Source organism: Pan paniscus, chromosome 2, assembly GCF_029289425.2.
Source record: "Pan paniscus chromosome 2, NHGRI_mPanPan1-v2.0_pri, whole genome shotgun sequence".
In the NCBI taxonomy this organism is placed as follows: domain Eukaryota; kingdom Metazoa; phylum Chordata; class Mammalia; order Primates; family Hominidae; genus Pan; species Pan paniscus.
In genome coordinates this window covers 58292982-58315220 of record NC_085926.1, presented here as the reverse complement: position 1 = coordinate 58315220, position 22239 = coordinate 58292982, and the positions used below count along the sequence as shown (strand labels likewise).

Genomic DNA, 22239 nt, shown 5'->3' with positions numbered 1-22239 from the left:
ACGCGCCTGTAGTCTCAGCTACTCAGGAGACTGAGGAAGGAGAATGGCTTGAACCTGGGAGGCGGAGGTTGCAGTGAGCCAAGATCGCACCACTGCACTCCAGCCTGGGTGACGGAGCCAGACTCCGTGCCCCCCACCCCACCCTCCCAAAAAAAGGACACAATTAGCCATGTGTGGTGGCATGAGGCTGTGGTCCTAGTTACTCAGGAGGCTGAAGTGGGAGGACCGCTTAAGCCCAGAAGGTTGAGGCTACAGTGAGCCAAGATCACGCTACTGCACTCCAGCTTGGTGACAGAGTGAGACTCTGTTTCAAAAAAAAAAAAAGAAAAGAAAAAAGAAAAATAATTATAGAATTACTATAAAGCACTTGGCTTGGCACATAGTGAAAGCTTAAACAATGTCATCTATTATGACAAGTAACACTCCCTTTTCAGTATTACTCAAGGTGTCTAAAACCAAACAGACTCATCATCTTCCTGGGAAAACCAGCTGCCCTTCATCTACCTTGTACTACTTCTCTAATAATTTCCTGATGCCTCTGTTTCCCTTGTGGCCTCTACTTGGCAGACTTTTCCTCTTTTGTGTTCCTCCCCTCTCCCTGCCATAGACCTGAGCTGTGGCCTCTCTAACTTCACTGTTCCATTAGCACCCTTGACTCTCTTCTCTCCTTCCTTCACCCTTTCCACTGCACCTTGCACACAGACAACAAATTAAGCTTCCTAAAATGCCACTTTTATGAGCCACACCTCCACCCAAACCCCCCCTCACTGTTGTTCAGATTCCTTAGCCTGGCATCCAAGAGGCCCCACAATTGGCTCTAACCTTTCTTTTCCATCTTTTACCCCACCCCAGAATCTTCACCAATAAACCCAGTTGGAATGAATGAACAAAGAAGGCAGGAACCAAGTCTGTCTTGCTTAGACCTGTACCCCAAGTGCCTAGGCCATGCCAGGAACACAGGGCATACTCACAACAGTATCTGCTGAATGAACTAATGAACTCCTGAAGTCTACAAATGCAACCTTGACCTCAGAGAAGAATCATTCTTCAGATTTTTAAACTGAGATCCTTATGGTGGGTTACTAAGAGTCTGGAAGAGGATGAACAACGAGGTGCCCCAGAAGGTGTTTCAGGATATATACGTTAAAGGCTATAAGGCTTCTGTTTCTACTTTTCAAAAATAATAACTTAAATATCGATAAAACAATAACATAAATATTTTTTCCCTTTAACCTAGAATAGAGTAGGAGCTTCCAAATGGGCACACAGGAAGCATGGGATGAGTTGTGGAAGTCATGAGTATGCTCATAACTCAGTTGGTTTATCACAGTTTTTACCATTACACAGTATTTTAATTGACTTTGCTCTTAGTCATATATGATTTCATTTACATCCATAATAAACCACTGACTAAATGTAGGCTCAAGCAATGCCAATGACAAAACACATGTTAGTGAGAAGTTAGTGAGAAATACAAGTGAGAATTATCATAAAAACGGTAATTCTACAAGTTGTCTGAAGATGCTGTTTCTCAGGGCCTTAAGTTGTATTCCTCTGAACACAATTTAAAAATATATATAGTTCAGATCCCAAATAATTTTTAGTAATATACTGATCTAAATAAAATATTTTTATATTTAAAATAACTTCCAGAGAGTCTGTACCATTCCCTATTACTATGAAAGGAGTTTGCAAGTTAGAAAAGGCTGAGGCATACTGATTTAGAACGTTTTCTCTAAAATGCTGGCTCCTCTGTTAACCACTCCGAGTTCCCTAAGCCCCAGGGAGGACCTGACCAGCCTCTCCCCTGTGCCCTGCTCTCCCAGGCAGAGGGGCCCTTTAGTACTTTGCTTCATCTTTGCTTTTGTGGCTGCTATATTGACTAGGATGTCAGCTCCCTGCTTCATTCATCTTTTTATCTTAATAGGCAGTACAGTGCCTGGCACCCAGAAGACTCTTTTTAAGTATCTGTTAATGTTCCTGAGATCAAATGTCTATGTACTGATGTTGGAACCCCTTTAGGGATTAACAAAAACTGAGAGGGGAAGAGCTGAAATGGGCATTTGCTGGGGGCTGCCTCCCTTCAGGTCTGGCCTCCGGGAGCTCATGGCTGAGCCCTATGGCCTGCCCACTTGTTTTTTGTTTTGTTTTGTTTTGTTTTGAGATGGAGTTTCACTCTTGTTGCCCAGGCTGGAGTGCAATGGTGCAATCTCGACTCACTGCAGCCTCCGCCTCCAAGGTTCAAGCGATTCTCCTGCCTCAGCCTCCTGAGTAGCTGGGATTACAGGTGCCCACCACCACAACTGGCTAATTATTTGTGTATTTTTTAGTAGAGATGGGGTTTCACCATGTTGGCCAGGCTGGTCTCAAACTCCTGGCCTCAGGTGATCTGCCCATCTTGGCTACCCAAAGTGCTGGGATTACAGGCATAAGCCACCGTGCCCAGCCGACCACTTGTCTTTTCCGTCACCACTGAACACCAATAGCCAGCTCTGCAGCCTGGTAAGGAGGCCCTGAGCTACATCTCCCAAGCATGGCTGTCAAAACGTGTTACTCCAGGGTAAAAAGGAAAAAACAGGGGGAAACCTAGTCTTGGAGGTGTCACTGATGTTTTTTGCCACATATTAGCAAAGTAATCACAGCTGACAGTGAGACAAACTTTTAAATAAATAATTTTCCTTTTCCCATTCAAAACATATATTTGAATGCCAAAAAAGCACTAAGTAGTACGCCAGTGCTCTGGCAAATACAACAGTAATAAACAACAAAACAAATGACATTTATGTGCTGGGCTTTGTTCTGAATACTCCATGTGGATGAGCTCGGTTAATCCTTACAGCAGTCCTAACATACTCTTTCTATCCTCACTTTACAGATGAAGAAACTGAGGCTGGAGAAATCAAGCAGCAATTTGTCCAAGGTCATTAAGCCATTGTCGCTCTTCCCAATTATATACAGTTTTACCTGCGTGGGATTGGGGGAGGGGGGTTATAAACAGAAAACAAGGTAGTAAGAAATAATAGGTGTATAAAATGAGTGTACCTTTGAGGCAGATATACTCTATGGGAATTTCAGAGGAAGGAAAATTATATCCAGCTTGGCAGACAAGAGGCAGAAGTACCCCGTAACCCGCTTGGCAGGTACAATGGTCAGCAGCAGTACATAAGAGCTTTACCTCCAATAATGGCATTCATTCTCAAATTCACTTATTCAGCAAATGTTTGCTGTAGGCTTACTATCTATGTGCCAGGGACTGGGCTAGTTTGAAATTGAATCAACCCAGCAATACATAGACAATAAAGTCTGGATTTAGAGAAAAAAATAAAACAAGCCTCAAAGAGGCAGAACAAGCTGCCTGCGCCCCTTACCATCTACAGAGTGGGAAGAAGCAGAGGTGTGTCTTCTATGCACAGACCCTCCTGTCCACCCTCAACAGCATGAGCCCCTAGAGCAGCGACTGCTCACCACTGCATTCCTGGAGACCACAACGCTCACCAAAGAGTGGGAGCTTGAGAAGTGCCTGTGGAATGTGGAATAAACCAGTGCCAGGCTGCTGGTGAATATGGTGGGCTACATGGTCACATGCATAGATGCCTACAGCATGGCAGTGTGACACTCAGCCATTCCCTGTGCTCTCACGGACCAGCAGGGTGCTTGATGCTGCCTGATGCTAGAGGTCTGGTGTGAGCAGACCCATTTCTTTCTGGCTTCATTTCCCTCTACTTCTGGCAAGAGGAACGTATGCAGGACTAAAGTGCAATGAGACCCTGCCCAGGAATCACTTGTTACCTGGTGGAAGGGCAGGCTCAAAAGGAAGGCAATGAATGAACGACACTGCTTTCCCTTTTCACCACTACAGGTGGCTCTTAGACATTTTGAGATCCAGGATTCTCCCATACCAACACTCCATTCACTTCCCTCCAGTCCAGCAAAAAAGCCTCAACTGAATTAATGAGGAGAAATGACCTATTTCTGATGAGCACATCAAAGAAATGTGAGCAGCCTTGTTTAAATATTATAAAGAGGTGCTGCGACAGCAGGCAGAGCCGTGCCTAGAACCCTGCTCTCCGGCACAGAGCCCTTTGCCCTTCCCCATGCCACTGTCTAATAAGTCATCTGTGCACACACTTAAACGCACCAGGCAAGCTGCAACCCAAAGCAATTTGTTTTCAAACTAAGAGGACATAGTTCATCTATTGTTCTAAATACAGGATTTTCTTAAAGTAGGATATAGATGGTATTATAGTACATTTTTCAGATGCACATATTTCACCAACTAAAATAAGTAATACTCCAAGTTTACAGTTTTAAAAAGTTTTTCTTTCTTTTTCTCTTTTTCTTTTTTTTTTTTTTTTTTTTTTTTTGAGACAGAGTCTCACTCTGTGGCCCAGGCTGGAGTGCACTGGCATGATCTCAGCTCACTGCAACCTCTGCCTCCCAGGTTCAAGCGATTCTCGTGCCTCAGCTTCCTGAGGAGCAGGGACTACAGGCATGCACTACCTTACCTGGCTAATCTTTGTATTTTTAGTAGAGACAGGGTTTCACCATGTTGCCTAGGCTGGTCTTGAACTCAAGCCATCCACCCACCTCAGCCTCTCAAAGTGCTATGATTACAGGCAAGAGCCACCGTGCCTGGCCTAAAAAAGTTTTTCCAGCAGTGATTCTTACCCTAAGATCCAAAGCCTAAGAATGGGCTTCAGGTCAGTGAGGTTCTGAGAGTTCACAAAGACATGTTTATGGGTATTTATGAACAGGGAAGCAGTCCCTGTGATGAGATCCTTAAAGGAGTTGGGCCCAAAGAGCTAAAGAACTTGTGCTTAGAATACATTCTGAAACAATTCCGATAACAATAGAACTTAGTTGTTTCTTGGAGTTTGGTAATCAGGTGTTTATATTAAATTAGTTTAGTAGCCTTGTAGGTTTAAAAAAAAAAAAACATTCTGAGTTATAAAACAGGGTGATGACTAAGGCTTCTTTTTGGGGTACTGAAAAGTTTCTGGCCAGGCGCGTTGGCTCACGCTTGTAATCCCAGCACTTTGGGAGGCTGAGGCAGCCAGATCACCTGAGGTCAGGAGTTTGAGACCAGCCTGGCCAACATGGTGAAACCCCATCTCTACTAAAAATACAAAAATTAGCCAGGCGTGGTAGCGGGTGCCTGTAGTCCCAGCTACGCAGGAGGCTGAGGCAGGAGAATCACTGGAACCCAGGAGGTGGAGGTTGCAGTGAGCCAAGATCACACCGCTGCACTCCAGCCTGGGCAACAAAGCAAGACTCCTCGCCAAAAAAAAAAAGAAAAGAAAAGAAAAGAAAATGTTCTAAGATTGATTATGGTGATGAATACACAACTCTGTAAATATACCAAAAGCCATTGGATTGTATGCTTTAAATGAGTGACTCATATGGTATGTGAATTATATAAAGTTTTGTTTTGTTTTGTTTTTGAGATAGAGTCTCACTCTGTCATCCAGGATGCAGTGCAGTGGCATGATCTTGGCTCACTGCAACAACCGTCCCCTGGGTTCAAGCAATTCTGCTGCCTCAGCCTCCCAAGTAGCTAGTATTACAGGCGTGCGCTACCACTCTCAGCTAATTTTTGTACTTTTAGTAGCGACAGGGTTTCCCCATGTTGGCCAGGCTAGTCTCAACCTCCTGACCTCAAGTGATCTGCCTGCCTCAGCCTCCCAAAGTGCTGGCATTTCAGGCATGAGCCACCATGCCTGGCTCAAAACACTTGATATTTTAACTTCAGCTAAAAATGGTTACTTACCCTAAATGTGGTTGTCCGCAAGGTGAGCTGGAGACTAAATGGTCAATCTGAAGAAACTCTCCTCCTCCTGAGGTCCAAGTATTTACCAAAGATAAAGCACTTGTTCCATACTCCTAAGTCAAAAGTTTCAAACCACAAATGAAGGGCCACTGTCATCTCTTCTGAAGAGGAGTCAACTTTAACTTCCCCCTGTACATCCTTGGTGCTTGCAAAGGAAGGCACTGATAAGAATGACTTCTAGTTTAAGGAAAAAAAAAAAGGAAAAACTCTATTACTCCCCCTCTGGTATCCCAAACACTTAAGCTCTTATGACTTCTAAAATGGGATCCATTTCCCCCTTTCTCAGGGTGCTAAAAGCTGGAACATAAAGGAGATTCATTTCCTATGACGCTACCCCAAAATCTCTAGCAGCCTAAAAAGAAACCACTACCTGCCCTGCAGTGAGGAACAGAGGGTTTACTTTACTTGCTCCAAGTAAAGTAAACCCATTTAAACTTTTTTTTTTTTGAGACAGAGTTTCCCTCTTGTTACCAAGGCTGGAGTGCAATGGTGCCATCTTGGCTCACTACAATCTCCACTTCCTGGGTTCAAGGATTCTCCTGCCTCAGCCTCCCGAGTAGCTGGGATTACAGGCATGCGCCACCACGCCTGGCTAATTTTGTATTTTTAGTAGAAATGGGGTTTCTCCATGTTGGTCAGGCTGGTCTCAAACTCCTGACCTCAGGTGATCCATCCACCTCAGCCTCCCAAAGTGCTGAGATTACAGGTGTGAGCCACCACACCAGCCTTAAACTTTCGATCAACAATCTAGGCTTGGTGCGGTGGCTCACACTTGCAATCCCAGCACTTTGGGAGGCCAAGGTGGGAGGATCACTTGAGGCCAAGAGTTTGGGACCAGCCTGGGCAACATGGGGAGGCCCTGTCTCGACAGAAAATTTAAAAATTAGCCAGGTATTGTGATGCGTGTCTGTAGTTCCAGCTACTCAGGAGGCTGAGGCAGAAGGATTGTTTGAGCTGGAGAGGTCAAGGCTACAGTAAGCCAAGATTACTCCACACTGCCCTCCAGCCTGGCTGACGGAGTGAGACCCAGTCTTAAAAAAAAAAAAAAAAAAAAAAAAAAATCGGCCAGGCGCAGTGGCTGGGGCCTGTAATCCCAGTACTTTGGGAGGCCAAGGCGGGTGGATCACCTGAGGTCAGGAGTTCAAGACCAGCTGGGCCACATGGTGAAACCCCGTCTCTACTAAAAATACAAAAAAAAATTAGCCAGGCATGGTGGCAGTCGCCTGTAATCCCAGCTACTCGGGAGGCTGAGGCAGGAGAATCGCTTAAATCCAGGAGGTGGAGGTTGCAGTGAGCCGAGATCGCGCCATTGCACTCCAGCCTGGGCAACAACAGTGAAACTCTGTCTCAAAAAAAAAAAAAAAATCTATATATTGAACAATCTCAAGATCACAATCCATATGGAAGCTAAGTACCCATGGGTGGCTCTTTCCACTGTTCCCTAGGGAAGCAAAACATGTAACTATCTTTTCACATGAAATAAACCTCAGCCCCAGAATCTTAGATTTCTTCCTAGTAATTATAGTCAGGTACTCGGATTTATATTCTTATTACGAGAAACCTTTCTCATGGGATAGTCCCCAAAACAGATGATATACAGGGATTGAGTATCACCAGCCCATAAATTAGGCTGCAAAAAAAAGCAACTTCTGGCTGGGCACGGTAGCTCATGCCTGTAATCCCAGCCCTTTGGAAGGCCGAGGCACGCAGATCACTTGAGGTGAGGAGTTCAAGACCAGCCTGGCCAACGTGGTAAAACCCCGTCTCTACTAAAAATACAAAAATTAGCCGAGCATGGTAGGTGGCGCCTGTAATACCAGCTACTCGAGAGGCAAGGCAAGAGAAGCACTTGAACCTGGGAGGCGGAGATTGCAGTGAGCTGAGATCGCACTACTATACTCCAGCCTGGGCAACAGAGTAAGACTACGTCTAAAAAAAAAACAAAAACAAAAAAACAAAAAAAAACCCCACAAAACCCAACAACAACAAAAAAACCAACGTCTTCAATAGGAAGAGACAACTTACAATCTCTAAATGAACCAATTACCAGTACCTAAAAGCTTTCAACTCAGGGTTTTCCGACTGCGTCCATCTCAGATTTCCAGGACAAGTGGGGAAAAATACATAACCACATAGAATAGATGCCCAGAAAATAACTGCTCTTATATTTTATTATAATGTGTGGAAGTGCTGCAAGATGGCTGAGTGCAGTGGCTCACGCCTGTAATCCCAACACTTTGGGAGGCTGAGGCAGATAGATCACCTGAGGTCAGGAGTTCAAGACCAGCCTGGCCAACATGGTGAAACCCTGTCTCTACTAAAAATACAAAAATTAGCCGGGTGTGGTGGTGGGCGTCTGTAATCCCATCTACTCGGGAGGCTGAAGCAGTATTGCTTGAACCCGGGAGGCAGAGGTTGCGGTGAGCCGAGATCGCGCCACTGCACTCCCACCTGGGGGACAGAGCAAGACTCCAGCTAAAAAAAAAAAAAAGAAAAAGGAAGTGCTGCAAGTTAACTATCACACAGTATGCAAACATCTTTAAAAGAATTTTTTTTTTTTAGACGGAGTCTTGCTCTGTCGCCCAGGCTGGAGTGCAATGGCACAATCTTGGCTCACTGCAACCGCCACCTCACAGGTTCAAGCAATTCTCCTGCCTCAGCCTCCCAAGTAGCTGGGACTACAGGCACACCCCACCATGCCCGGCTAATTTTTGTATTTTTAGTAGAGACAGGGTTTCACCACGTTGGCCAGGCTGTTCTCGAACTTCTGACCTCAGGTGATCCACCCGCCTCAGCCTCCCAAAGTGCTAGGATTATGGGCATGAGCCACCGCGCCTGGCCTAAAGAAACTTTTTTTTTTTTTTTTTTTTGAGACGGAGAGTGCAATGGCGTGATGTTGGCTCACTGCAGCCTCCACCTCCCGGGTTAAAGGGATTCTCCTGCCTCAGCCTCCCAAGTAGCTGGACGACAGGCATGTGCCACCACGCCCAGCTAATTTTGTATTTTTAGTAGAGACTGAGTTTTACCATGCTGGTCAGGCTGGTCTCGAACTCCTGACCTCAGATGATCTGCCTGCCTCGGCCTCCCAAAGTGCTGGGATTACAAGTGTGAGCCACCACGCCTGGCTAAGAAATTTTTAAAGTATTCAGTATAACTTGGAATTCTAAAGAAACTTCCAAGTAGCATTCTAAAAGGAAGTTCAAATTCTGATACTGAGTACTAGATTACCCTAAAATTTCAGGATCTGAAAGCAGCAATGTCTCCTAATTTGCCATTACATTTGAATAGTTATTCTGGTGATAAATAAATAAAGTTTAAAAGTCTATAAAAAGGGTCGGGTCATTGATGAGCAGCTGAAGATCAATAAACCAAGCCACTAAAACCATCTGTTTTATGAATGGTAAAGATCCTAGTTGAGGCCAGGTACAGTGGCTTACACCTATAATCCCAGCATTTTGGGAGGCCGAGGCAGGAGGATCACTTGAACTCAGGAGTTTGAGACCAACCTGGACAACATAGCAAGACACCATCTCTACTAAAAATCAAAGAATTAGCCAGGTATGGTGGTGCATGCCTACAGTCCCAGCTACTCAGGAGGCTCAGGCAGGAGGATTCCTTGAGCCAGGAGACTGAGGTTGCCGTGAGCTGTGGTCCTGTACTCTAGCCTGGGTGACAGAGCAAGACCCTGTCTCACAATGAAAAAAAAAAAAAAAAAAAGACCTTGGAATCCAACAGAACAAAAGCTCCATGGATGCAGGAGCTGTCTGGTTCACCATTCTATCTCTAGCATGTGCCTGGCACATAGTAGGCATTTAATACATTTTTGTTGAATGAATGAGTATAGCTGAATAAATAAGCCATGCAGGAATGCAGTTTCCAAATATCAAAAGTTCAAGGAGAGATCCATTTTCAGTAAAGATTTTAACATGTAATATTATCTTTTCCACAGATTTTAAAAAATGTTTTCTATTGTGCCTTAACTATCACTATAATTATCTGTTTCTCAAAAACAAAATGTCCAAATGGAAGATAAACAGTCCCTGATCCAGATGAACTCCACAGAAGAATATTTAAAAAGGAGAAAACTGCCAGGCATGGTGGCTCAAACCTGTAATCCCCGCACCTTAGGAGCCCGAGGCAGGTGGATCACCTGAGGTCAGGTGTTCAAGACCAGCCTAGTCAACGTGGTGAAACCCCATCTCTACTAAAAATACAAAAATTAGCCAGGCATGGTGGTGCATACCTGTAATCCCAGCTACTTGGGAGGCTGAGGCAGAAGAATCGCTTGAACCTGGGAGGTGGAGGTTGCAGTGAGCTGAGATTGCGACCTGCACTCTAGCCTGGTGACAGAGCGAGACTCTGTCCCCCACCCCCCAAAAAAAGGAGAAAACTGAGATGAAAAGCTATCACACACAGCCTACCCACCAGCAAAAATTGGATGTGCACATTTGATAACAGCGCTTCCCAAAACTTTGTTTCCTCTGGTTTCTATTTCAGCTATGTAAGCATTTTTTTAGTCTACTGACTTTAAAAAGTTTTCCCTTTTATATAGCCAAGAACTTACCTTTCCCTTGTCCTCTCTTGGTCCTCCTAAGTTTTCTCACAACTCACCTGTGTGGCTTTTCACCAGAATTCCTTTTGTCTGGAAAATCTTCCTTCTTCCTCCAAACCTAACCTGAAAGCATCCTCCCCCTAAATACTAGCCTTTCTGATTTTATAGAAGCTTCATTTCCTTGCAGCAGAGGGCTGGTCTAGCTCTTAATGCTAAATTCATTTTGCTCCATAAAAATGATGCATCAGCATCAGCAAAGCACAGAATCACCTACCAACACATGTCCTTTCTGCCAGTTGCTCATCCAAATATGCCTTTCTGGTGGTGACCTTGTGTTCCCTTCATCCTTCTGGTGACTCAGTTTTCCAAACCACAGAATTTTTCCCTACCAAGTTCACAAATCCTAAATCATTTCTGTTATAGGTGGTTTCCCAGCTGGGTGCAGTGGTTCACACCTATAATCCCAGCACTTTGGGAGGCTGAGGTGGGAGGATCATTTGAGGTCAGGAGTTCAAGACCAGCCTGGGCAACACAGCAAGAACCCCATTGGTATTAAAAAAAAAAAAAAAAAAAAAATATATATATATATATATATATATATATATATATATATATATGTTTCCCAAGGTTAAACAAACTTGATAAATGAAAGGAACTATGGACAGAAATGAGCTTACTTGCAATAATGCCCTCTAATGTGTTTAACGCTTTGCACAAATGTTGTCAGGGAGTGAAGAGATGGAGGGAGGAAGGAATACATTTTACAAATACTTCATCAAGATGATTTCATTTGATCTTCCTAACAACCTTGGGAGGCAGGCAGGGCAGGCATTTATTACTCCCATTTACAGATGACAAAACTAAACTTCAAAAAGGTTTAAGTGACTTGCCCAGCCTATATCACATGACTAGCAAGTATCAGCCCAGACCTGTATTAAGGTCTTGCCTCTTCCAACCCCAAGTCTGTCTCTATCTCCGTATGTTTCTGTCTACAGCCAAGGAGTAACTTCCTAGAGATTCAGCATTTCAAAGCGAGAGTAGAGCTCTGACTTCTGGAACACCATCTCCCTTCAGCTACCAAGCTGGAAAGCCAACTTCAATCTCCCCAAGAAAAAACAGTGCCTTTCTCTTCTACATACCCCTCTTAACAACTACTACTTTCCAAAATAATTTCCAACAGTTCCTGGTTTAAAAAAGACTTACTCATAAGACACTAACAGTCCAAAAAGTTTGCATCAGCATAAGATTTTCTCAATAAACTTCAGGGCTGATGCAACATTTCTCAGTCAAACTTTACAGCTAAAATGACAAGAACACAGAACAGTCAAAAAATTACGCAAGACAATGCTACAGTTTTTTACTCTACCACATCTGCCTCTATGGGTCTCCTGTGAGTCATTGTCTTTTGTGGTCAGTCATCCCTACAAGAACTGCCATTTTCTACCCTAAATTATTTTATTTTTTAAAGAAAAGATCTGCAGGGCCAGGTGTGGTGGCTCACATCTGTATACCAGCACTTTGTGGGGCTGAGGCAGGAGAACGGCCTGAGCCCAGGCGTTCCAGACCAGCCTGGACAACATGGTGAGACGCTGTCTCCACACACACACACACACACACACACACACACACACACACCAGCCTGGACAACATGGTGAGACGCTGTCTCTACACACACACACACACACACAGACACACACACACACACACCCCCCTACAATAAAAACAGAATCCTATTACATCTTTCGCCACCTAGCTAAAGCACTGATCTCTAAGTTATTTTTTCAATGTTTACAATTACCATTTTACATAAACAGAAAAAGAGGCATAGTAAGGTTGAAGTTGGATTATTTAGTCATTTGATAAACACATTTGAAATCCTATCAAAAACCAGGGAATGAGACTCAAAAGTGAGGAAGAAGTGCCCCTCCTCTTGTAGCCTGGTGGAGACAAAAAGTAAAGAAGTAATTACAGGACAAACTAATCAAGATTAAGGTGTGGGTAGGCACATGGGCTGGGGCTGTAGAAATCATGAATGCTTCCTAGGGAAAGTAATTTGTGAGTATTTATAAACATCTATCTCTTTATTTTCAATACAAAATAAACCTAAAGGACTCGACACTATTCTCTGAAAGGTTATAAGACTTACTTGCCAATAGTCAAGTCAAAAATCAAATTTAATAGCTGAATTACTCTTGACTCCCTATCCTAAATTTCAACCCTTATGCCATACTCCCTTTAGGCACAAATGAGAGCAAGTTTAACAAATTCTGTCCTGTATGTGCCTTCTCACATGTCTACAGAATAGGATTAAAGACACGCAGCGTGAATAAATAGCCCTTTTTAAAAAGATAATAATTTTCTTAACTGGAAGTGAATGCTTTCAACAATTCAAGCCCTACAAAGCATGGCTGTCAGAAGAGGAAACTGAGGTTCAAAAAAGTCTCACTTTAATACAACAGAATAAAAGGTCTCTTTGAAGTCATCAGAAGAGCTTGAACGAAAAGAGAAACAGAAGGCTATTGTGAGCTTTAGCCTCCAGATCATGACCCCCCAAACACACTGCAATGGTAAACAAACAAGCCTCTGAGTCTGAATCTGATTCGGTGGACTGACAAAACATCACAATTGAAGGAATCTCTCTCCTCACTCATTACTTTTCCAAAAAAGTCCCACTAGCTGATAGCTCCAGGTTTCTTGCTGGTTCCTAGATTTATTGCTTGGAAATTATAATGCATAGTGGGCCTTTCAAAAAAAAAAAGGTACAAGCAAATGAAAACAACCACGGTTTTAAAGCCCCATAAAAGACCGTATATGTAGCAGAAATGAACCCTGCCAATGTTTACTATGAGGACCTATTACTCCTTTATGCTACTCGAGTGGATTTTAAACTCAAATGAATGCTACCACTGCCCACTAAAGAGCAAGTTAGAGAAGCACATTCATACACCTGCTTAACAGCGCCCCGACTGCCGCCCCCACCACTTCCCGGGACCAGGGCCAAGCGGCTGACCTGGAAACGGGGCTGCAGACCCCAGCCACTTACACTCTGCTGTCCCAACAAGTAGGCTCTGGAGTCACACTTCATTTGGCCCGGCACACCCTCATCCCCATCACCCAGACCCTCAGCTGCAAGGAGGAAATTACACGGCCTCAAAAAGGAAAAGGCTGGCGGCGGGCAGAAGTGGATGGTCCTGAGCGGTCTCGTTCCTGCTCCCCTAGTCCAAGGTGAGCCCGGGAATCCCGCAGCCCCCGCCCCCGCCCCCCAACTCGGAGTCGCTTTCCTGGTCGCCGCCGAGCTCCTTCCACCCCGCGGCGCCGGGAGCTGCGGTCCCCATCCTTGGCCCCTCCGGGCCTCAGCGTTCGCCTGGGCCCCAGGGGCCCTGACCCAGACCCAGCGGCGCGCCACAGCCTTCTCGGCCAGGGCCGCCCACCCTGTGGCCCGGTCTCCGTCCGACGACCCTGCCTGGCCCGCGCCAGGCAGCCTCGCGGCCCGGGGCCGCCCCACGCCGCCCGCCCGCCCGCCCGCCGGGCCGCGCACCGTGTGGGACTGCAGGCTCTGGCTCGCCTCGATGGCTGCTGTCAGCGGCACCGTGTCGTCCAGCAGCACCTTGCCGGCTGGCGGCTTCTCCATGAAGGCCATCCCGGGACGCCCGGCCGCCGCCGCCTAGGGACGCGAGGCAGGAACCCGAGGCGCCGACTCCCGCCGCCCGCCCGGTTCCACCGCCGCCGCTGTCAACACGCGCCGCCCCACGCGCCGCCGGGCCCGCGGGGTCCTAGCGCCGCCCTTCCCACGGCCGCCGCCCCGGAGTCCTAGCGCCGACCCAGCGCAGAACGTGTGGGGGCCGCCAGCACTGCCGCCCGCTGGCCCGCTCCTCCGCCTCGCGGCTGCCATGGGCCTGCGCTTCCCCGCTCCTCGCAGCCGCACCGCAGACCCGGTGCCCTTAGCTCCGGGCTTCGGACCGGGGAACACCACCCTAAGCCATCACTACCAGGATCCTCAGATCCAGAGACGCCTGGTCCTGAGCCCTGGGATCCAGGAATCTTCAGGGCGAGATTTCCAAACCAGGCCTCTCAGAACTGGGCTTTTCGGGGACTGTACGTCTTGAAACCCTCAGAACTGGATCTCTCTCACCCCCCAGGCCCAAGGACCCTAAAACTCAGAAAAAGGGCCTTTAGGATGGGACCCCCAGTCTGAGCCCTGCAAACCCAGAGACTTTCTGAAACAAGCCCTTCCTACCGAAACTTCACAGGGACTCTTGAACGTGGCTCCTCAGGCCTGAACACCTAAGAGCTGGACCCCATAATTGGAGGTCTTGGGCCCCAGAACCCTCAGACCCAAGCTCTAAGAACTGGAGACCCTATAAAATGGTCCAGAGACCCCTAGCCTCTACTCTTGGCCCCCACTGCGGGCTCAACCACATCCCTTAGACTTGGGAGTTTTTGATCCCACCATATGGACTAGAAGAACTTCAAACCAAGAGCCAAGCCAGAGAACCTTGGGATCAACTTCTCAGCCCTAAATCTGCCCACAGTCTGCCTGAACCCAAAGCCATAATCCTGGCACCACCTCATCCCCCCATCTCCATATACACCTAGAAATTTCACCCACACTGCCCTCTCCTAGGGCAGCATTCCAGGATAGTGAAGAGTTAAATTTAGAATCGGAGGACCATCATCTCCATGGCTCTGGCATTTACCAGCTGTGTGATCTTCAATAAGTTACCCAACCTCTCTGAGTCCCAACTCCCCAATTTGCAAAGTGGAGATAATATTATTTGTATGAAAAGGTTAATACAAGGAATGCAGTAGACTGGGAAGGGGCTTGGCACATAGTAAAAACTCAAACGGTGGTCAGGCATGATCGCTCACGCTTGTAATCCCAGCACTTTGGGAAGCCAAGGTGGGTGGATCACCTGAGGTCAGGAATTTGAGACCAGCCTGGCCAACATGGCAAAACCCCCACTACTAAAAGTATAAAAATTAGCTGGGCATGGTGGCACGCGCCTGTAGATCCAGCTACTCTGGAGGCTGAGGCAGGAGAATTGCTTGAACCCGGGATGGGGACGTTGCAGTGAGCCAAGATCATACCACTACACTCCAGCCTGGGTGACAGAGTGAGACTCTGTCTCAAAAAACAAACAAAAAAACAGACAAACAAAAACACCTCAAACCGTGGTCAGGCATGATGGCTCACCTTTGTAATTCCAGCACTTTGGGAGGCTGAGGAGAGTGGATGGCTTGAGTCCAGGAGTTTAGCCTGGGCAATATGGTGAGACCCCGTCTCTACAAAAAAATTTTAAAAATACCTGGGCATGATGGCTCACACCTGTGGTCCCAACTACTCAGGAGGCTGAGGTGGGAGAATTTTTTGAGCACAGGAGGTTGAAGCCGCAGTGAGCCATGATCATGCCACTTCACTCCAGCCTGGGTAACAGAGCAAGACCGTCTCCGGAAAAACAAAAAAAAACAAAACAAAGTCAATATTAGTTTCCTCCTTCCCCTACAGTTGACAGAATGGAAGGTTCCTAACTCTTAAATTTGCCTCCACTAAATTTCTACACTTCAGATAAGGGAACAAAGTTTCTTGGTAATCCCACCACCACCACCAAAATTTGACATCACAGGAAAGGCCCACATCATATATAAAGGGTCCCTTCTCCAGATCTCAAGCTTATTGGGATCGTTGGGCAGCCCCATTGAGTCAAGTAGCCATGAGATTGGTCCCAGGGGCCAAGATCCAATAGAGCGAGATGTGAAGAAGGAATCCTGGACCTTCATGATTCAGCCCTAAAATAATCAGAACTCTCCCTCCATTCCACTTTTGTGCCAGTGTGTTTAAAAGCAGCAGTCTATTAAAGCAAAACCATATGTCATTTAGGGAGGATTCAACTTTTTACTTTCATTTCTTTGTTTTAAGGCAAATAGATTATTTCTCTGCCAGAGTCACAGAAACCAAAATCCAGCTATAATCATTACTCCTATTGTGATGTGGACTGACCAAGACAAGGCTATTTTCTCTTACTGCAGGTGGGAGTATAAATTGGCGCCACCTTTCTGGAGGGCATTCGTACATTCATTCAACAATTATTTGCTAAGTACCTACTATGTAATAGACCTAGTACAAGGAGCTAAAACAAATATGTATTAAGGGCTTTGAAAATGTTCTTATCCTATGACCAAGTAATTCTGCGTCTAGGAGGGTATCCTAAGAAAATAATCAGAGATCAGTAAAAAAAAAAAAAAAATAGCATGCAAGGATAAATGACTAACAGTTGGGTTTTGGACAAATCTTGGTACAATCATGAATTTTTTGCAATGTTAAAAATCAGGCCAGGGTAAGTGGTGCATGCCTATAGTCCCAGGCACTCAGGAGGCTGAGGTGGGAGGATCACTTGAACCCGGAAGGTGGAGGCTGCAGTGAGCCAAGATTGCATCACCGCATTCCAGCCTGGGCAACAGAGCAAAACCCTGTCTCAACAAACAAACAAACAAATAAATAAATAAAAAGTCACATGATTAAAGAATATTTTATGATCTTGAGAAATGCTCTTGATATAATAGTAAATGAAAAAAGCAATTTAGCATCCATATAATCCCAACATATCTATAGGACAAACACCAGAAGAACATATATCAAAATATGGGCTGAGTACAGAGGCTCACACCTGTAATCCCAGCACTTTGAGAGGCCGAGGCGGGCACATCACTTGAGGTCAGGAGTCTGAGACCAGCCTGGACAACATGGTGAAAACCTGTCTCTACTTTTAGAGAAAAATTAGCCAGAACATGGTGGCACACACCTGTAATCCCAGCTACTCGGGAAGTTGAAGCAGGAGAATCATTTAAACCCAAGAGGTGGAGGTTGCAGTGAGCCGATATCGTATCACTGCACTCTAGCCTCAGTGACAGAGTGAGACTCCGTCTCAAAAATAAATAAATAAATATGAACGGTGGGCCTCTAAGAAGCAGAATCATGATGATTTCTTCTGTATGCTTTTCTGTATTTAACTTGTATGATTGGGGGAAAAATGTTAGACAACTGGAGTCCAGTGCTCTGACAACTGCTTCCATAAGATAAAGTCATGACAGTAACAGGAAGAAGGCTTCTCTGGGGTTTAGCTCCATTTTCTCTGTAATCTGTCCACACAGTCCAAATGCTTTTGTAAGAGAAACCAACTTGTCCATAGTTCATACCTTACAAGAAATTTCACATGCTCTGAAAAATGCATTTTGCATACTTTTACAAATTAGATTTTTTTCATTTAAGATTATGTGATTGGCGGATGACAATCTTCATGCGTATGTTTTTGACAAATGATCACAGTAGTGATTTTTTTTCAAAGTCAGTAAGTGGTACTTGAAGACTTTCAATATTGCAGGTCCTGTAGAGGACAAAATGGAAAAGAAGCAGACTCCTTTTCATCCAATAATTTTTAAGGAGGATAGGAAAGATTGTCACAGAAACAGTGACTCCAAGACAGCCTATACTGAGTCCTGAAATTGAGGCTCTGGGTACCATGAGAAGATAAGAAAGAAAAGAGTCATGGCACTAGACTGGGTTATGGGGCAGTTCATGGAAGAACTGGGGTTTGAGAGGGGCCTTTAATGATGGGTGAGATTTGGATAGCAGGATATGGAGAAAGAACATTTCACTCAATCTTTTTTTTTCCAAAATGGAGGCTTGCTCTGTCGCTCAGGCTGGAGTGCAGTGGCACGATCTCGGCTCACTGCAACCTCCACCTCCCGGGTTCAGGCAATTCTCCTGCCTCAGTCTCCCGAGTAGCTGGGATTACAGGCACCTGCCACCATGCCTGGCTAATTTTTGTATTTTTAGTAGAGACGTTTTCACCATGTTTCAGGCTGGTCTTGAACTCCTGATCTCATGATTTGCCCATTTTGGCATCCCAAAGTGCTGGGATTACAGGCATGAGCCACTGCACCCGGCCCATTTCACTCAATCTTTTAGCAAATTCCTTGCAGAATACTAGATACAAGACACTATGTCAGGCACAGGGGAGTTAAAACAAACAGGACAGATGTCATCGTCTATCAAGCTGCTTACCTACATGAACGAGAAAAACAATGAGTCCGGGCTCAGTGGCTCACCCCTGTAATCCCAGCACTTTGGGAGGCTGAGGCAGGTGGACAGTTCGAGGCCAGGAGTTCAAGACCAGCCTGGGCAACATAGCAAGACCCCATCTCTACAAAAAATAAAGGCCAGGCACGGTGGCTCATGCCTGTAATGCCAGCACTTTGGGAGGCTGAGATGGGTGGATCACTTAAGGTCAGGAGTTCAAGACCAGCCTGGCCAACATGGCAAAACCCCATCTCCACTAAAAGTACAAAAATTGGCCGGGTGTGGTGATGCACCCCTGTAATCCCAGCTACTCGGGAGGCTGAGGCAGGAGAATCGCTTGAACCCGGGAGGTGGAGGTTGCAGTGAGCCAAGATCGTGCCACTGCACTCCAGCCTGGCCGACAGAGCGAGACTCTGGCTCAAAAAAAAAAAAAAAAAAAAGAAAGAAAAAATTAGCCAGGCATGATGGTGCATGTCTGTAGTCCCAGCTATTCAAGAGGCTGAGGTGGAAGGATAGCTTGAGCCTAGGAAGATTGAAGCTGCAGTGAGCCATGATGGTACAACTGTACTCCAGCCTGGGCAACAGAGTGAGACCCTGTACCCATCACTCCCCACCCCTGCTAAAAAAAAAAAAAAATAGAAAGAAAAGAAAACAACGTGGACATGCAGTGACAGGCTAGTTCAGGGGTTTATGGAAGCCCTGGGCACTGCAAAGCCATGCAGGCTGCAGGACTGGAAAGTAGGATGTGTGAAGGGCTGGGGAGGAGATGGCTCAACAGGAAAGGTGGGGAAAGGAGCCTTTCCGCACCCTTCTATCCCCAGCTGTGTTACACAGGCTCCTGACAGTTAAGGACGTTTGCAAGGGAACAGATACTTCCCTCGGAGGAGCCCCTCTGAGATCACAGTGACCACTGACACACACATCTGGCCTGGGCTCTGCTGCTTCAAGGAGGGGAACATGAATAACATGCAGGTAAAAGTAATGAGGGGGTCAGGAGCAGTGGCTCACGTCTGTAATCCCAGCACTTTAGGAGGCCGAGGCAGTGGATCACCTGAGGTCAGGAGTTTGAGACCAGCCTGACCTACATGGAAAAACCCTGTCTCTACTAAAATTACACAATTAGCTAGGCATGGTGGCAGAGGCTGAGGCAGAATTGCTTGAACCGGGAGGCAGAGGTTGCAGTGAGCCGAGATCATGCGACTGCCTCCAGCCTGGGCAATAAGAGCGAAACTCCAATCTCAAAAACAAAACAAAACAAAACAAAACAAAAAGGCCTGGCACAGTGGCTCACGTCTGTAATCCCAGGACTTTGGGAGGCCAAGGCAAGCAGATCACAAGGTCAGGAGTTCGAGACCAGCCTGCTGGCCAATATGGTGAAACCCCATCTCTACTAAAAATACAAAAAATTAGCCAGGCATGGTGGCACGTGCCTATCATCCCAGCTACTCGGGAGGCTGAGGCAGAAGAACCGCTTGAACCCGGGAGGCAGAGGTTGCAGTGAGCCGAGATCGTGCCACTGCACTCCACCCTGGGTGACAGAGCAAGACTCCATCTCAAAAAAAAAAATAAATAAATATAAAATAAAAAAGTAGTGAGGGAGTGATGAGAATGAGAAGAGGGAGATAAGTGGGGAAGTCGGGAGGGAGAGGGGAAGGTAGGCAGATGGGAGAGAAAAAAAGGCAGAATGTGAGATTCAAAAACTAGGCAAAAAGCTGCCCTCATAAGCCTGAGGAAGAAGCTGGAGTGTTGGTCATAGTTAAGGGCCTAAGCTCCCAGGTGACTTCTTGCGTTCACACCGGCTACACAGCTTACTGGCAGCCTGACCTCTCTTTGCTTCAGCTCCTCGTCTGCAGAATGAAGATAATGATAGCCTCCACTCTGTAGGATCATTGGGAGGACTGGATGCGCTAATGTAGGCAATGACCTGGAAGACAGGCTGGTAGGGAGAATGCAGAGTATTAGCTCTTATGTTATAAAGGAAATCACGGCCAGGTGTGGGGGCTTGCCTCTTTAGGGCTCCTGAGTCTCTTTGGGGACAGTTCCTGGCACAGAGTTTGTGCTCAGTAAATATTTGTCAAATGGATGTGTGAACAAACCAAAAAAGGAGGCAGGGCATGGTGGCTCACACCTATAATCCTAGCACCTTGGGAGACTGAGACGGGAGGATGGCTTGAGGCTAGGAATTCAAGACCAGACAGAGCAACATAGTGAGACCCTGTCTCTACAAAAAAAATTTTTTTTTTGAGATAGAGTCTCGCTCTGTCACCCAGGCTGGAATGCAGTGGCGCTATCTTGGCTCACTGCAAGCTCCGCCTCCCAGGTTCACACCAGTCTCCTGCCTCAGCCTCCCGAGCAGCTGGGACCAGGTGCCTGCCACCACACCCGGCTAATTTTTTGTATTTTTAGTAGAGACAGGGTTTTACCGTGTTAGCCAGGATGGTCTCGATCTCCTGACCTCGTGATCCGTCCACCTCGGCCTCCCAAAGTGCTGGGATTACAGGCTTGAGCCACTGTGCCCTGCCTGTCTCTACAAAATTTTTAAAAAGTCACCAGGTGTGGTGGTGCATGCCTGTAGGCCTAGCTACTCAGAAGGCTGAGGTAGGAGGATCTCTTGAGCCCAGCTGAGGTGGCAGTGACCCATGATTGTGCCACTGGCCTCCAGCTTGGGCAACCAAGCAAGACTGTCTCTAAAACAAAATAAAAATTAAAAATAAACGAAATCAGCAGATGAACCGTACAGGGAGAGAAAAGTTGTTCAACGGAAAGGAATTCAAATACTTTTCTCCCTGGAAGGGAAGAGAACAGAAAAGGAATTAGAATTGAAGGTCAGAGTTGCAAAGGTCATACAATAACAGCCTTATCTAGTTTTCCTTACTAAGGAAAGGAAACTGAAAGTGAGAAATCAGGTATTTGATGAAATGAAGCCAGAGACAAGCTCTCAGTCTAGACTTTCCCTTTCTCTGTGAATTCTTCTGGGAAGTGGGCCCCTTAAAGTAAATATTGTGGTAAGCCTCATGATTTATTTTTATCTACCCAAATCAGTGTCTTGTCAGTGATCCTCTGAGGACACTGGACTTAAACTGGATCCATGATCCATGGGGAACCAGGTTTCAAACCCCAAGACAGCCTCGATATCCACCTGGCATTTGAAATGGCTAAGGCTTAGCTGGGCATGGTGGCTCATGCCTACAATCCCAGCACTTTGGGAGGCCAAGACAGGCAGATCGCTTGAGCCCAGGAGTTTGAGACCAGCCTAGGCAACATAGTGAGATTCCCATCTCTACAAAAAGTCATAAAATTAGCCGGGCATGGTGGCACATGCCTGTGATCCCAGCTACTCAGGAAGCTGAGGTAGGAGGATCACATGAGCACAGGGAGGTCGAGGCTGCAATAAGCCGTGATCCCATCACTCCACTCCAGCCTGGATGACAGAGCCATATCCTGTCTCAAAAAAAAAGAATAGAAAAGAAATGGCTTAGGCTGAACATGGGGAAACACCCCAAGGCCGGAGCTGATCTAATTTAAATCGGTTTTTTTTCTATAGTCTCAGGCTGCCTAAGGCTAATGAGGAAAGAGGGAACCTCAGCTTTTGCCACACATACAACTACTCAGGGCTCACAAAAAAAAAAAAAATATATATATATATGTATAAAAAAAAAAAATATATATATATACATATATATACACACACACACATATTTCCCACTGTTGCCAAATGTTTAAATGGCCCACAGGTTGTTTGTCTAACAACTTGATGTTTGCCCAGATTGACTGAAGATAATG

At 46.0% G+C, this 22239-nt stretch overlaps 1 protein-coding gene across 27 annotated transcripts in view; it reads right to left on the bottom strand.

Annotated features, from left to right (window-relative positions):
- The window catches only part of PXK (PX domain containing serine/threonine kinase like), a 96061-nt gene extending 81906 nt beyond the window's left edge, over nucleotides 1-14155 (bottom strand). For 20 of the 27 annotated variants that reach the window (XM_055110073.2, XM_055110075.2, XM_055110080.2 and 17 more), the window contains exon 1: nucleotides 13918-14155. In XM_055110073.2, the coding sequence (XP_054966048.1) occupies nucleotides 13918-14019 (102 nt within the window). In that variant the 5' untranslated portion in view covers nucleotides 14020-14155. The remainder of the gene's footprint in view (nucleotides 1-13917) is intronic. The other 7 variants (XM_034956748.4, XM_034956750.4, XM_063602481.1 and 4 more) reach the window with 4 other exon arrangements.
- Between the last annotated feature and the right edge of the window lie 8084 nt (nucleotides 14156-22239).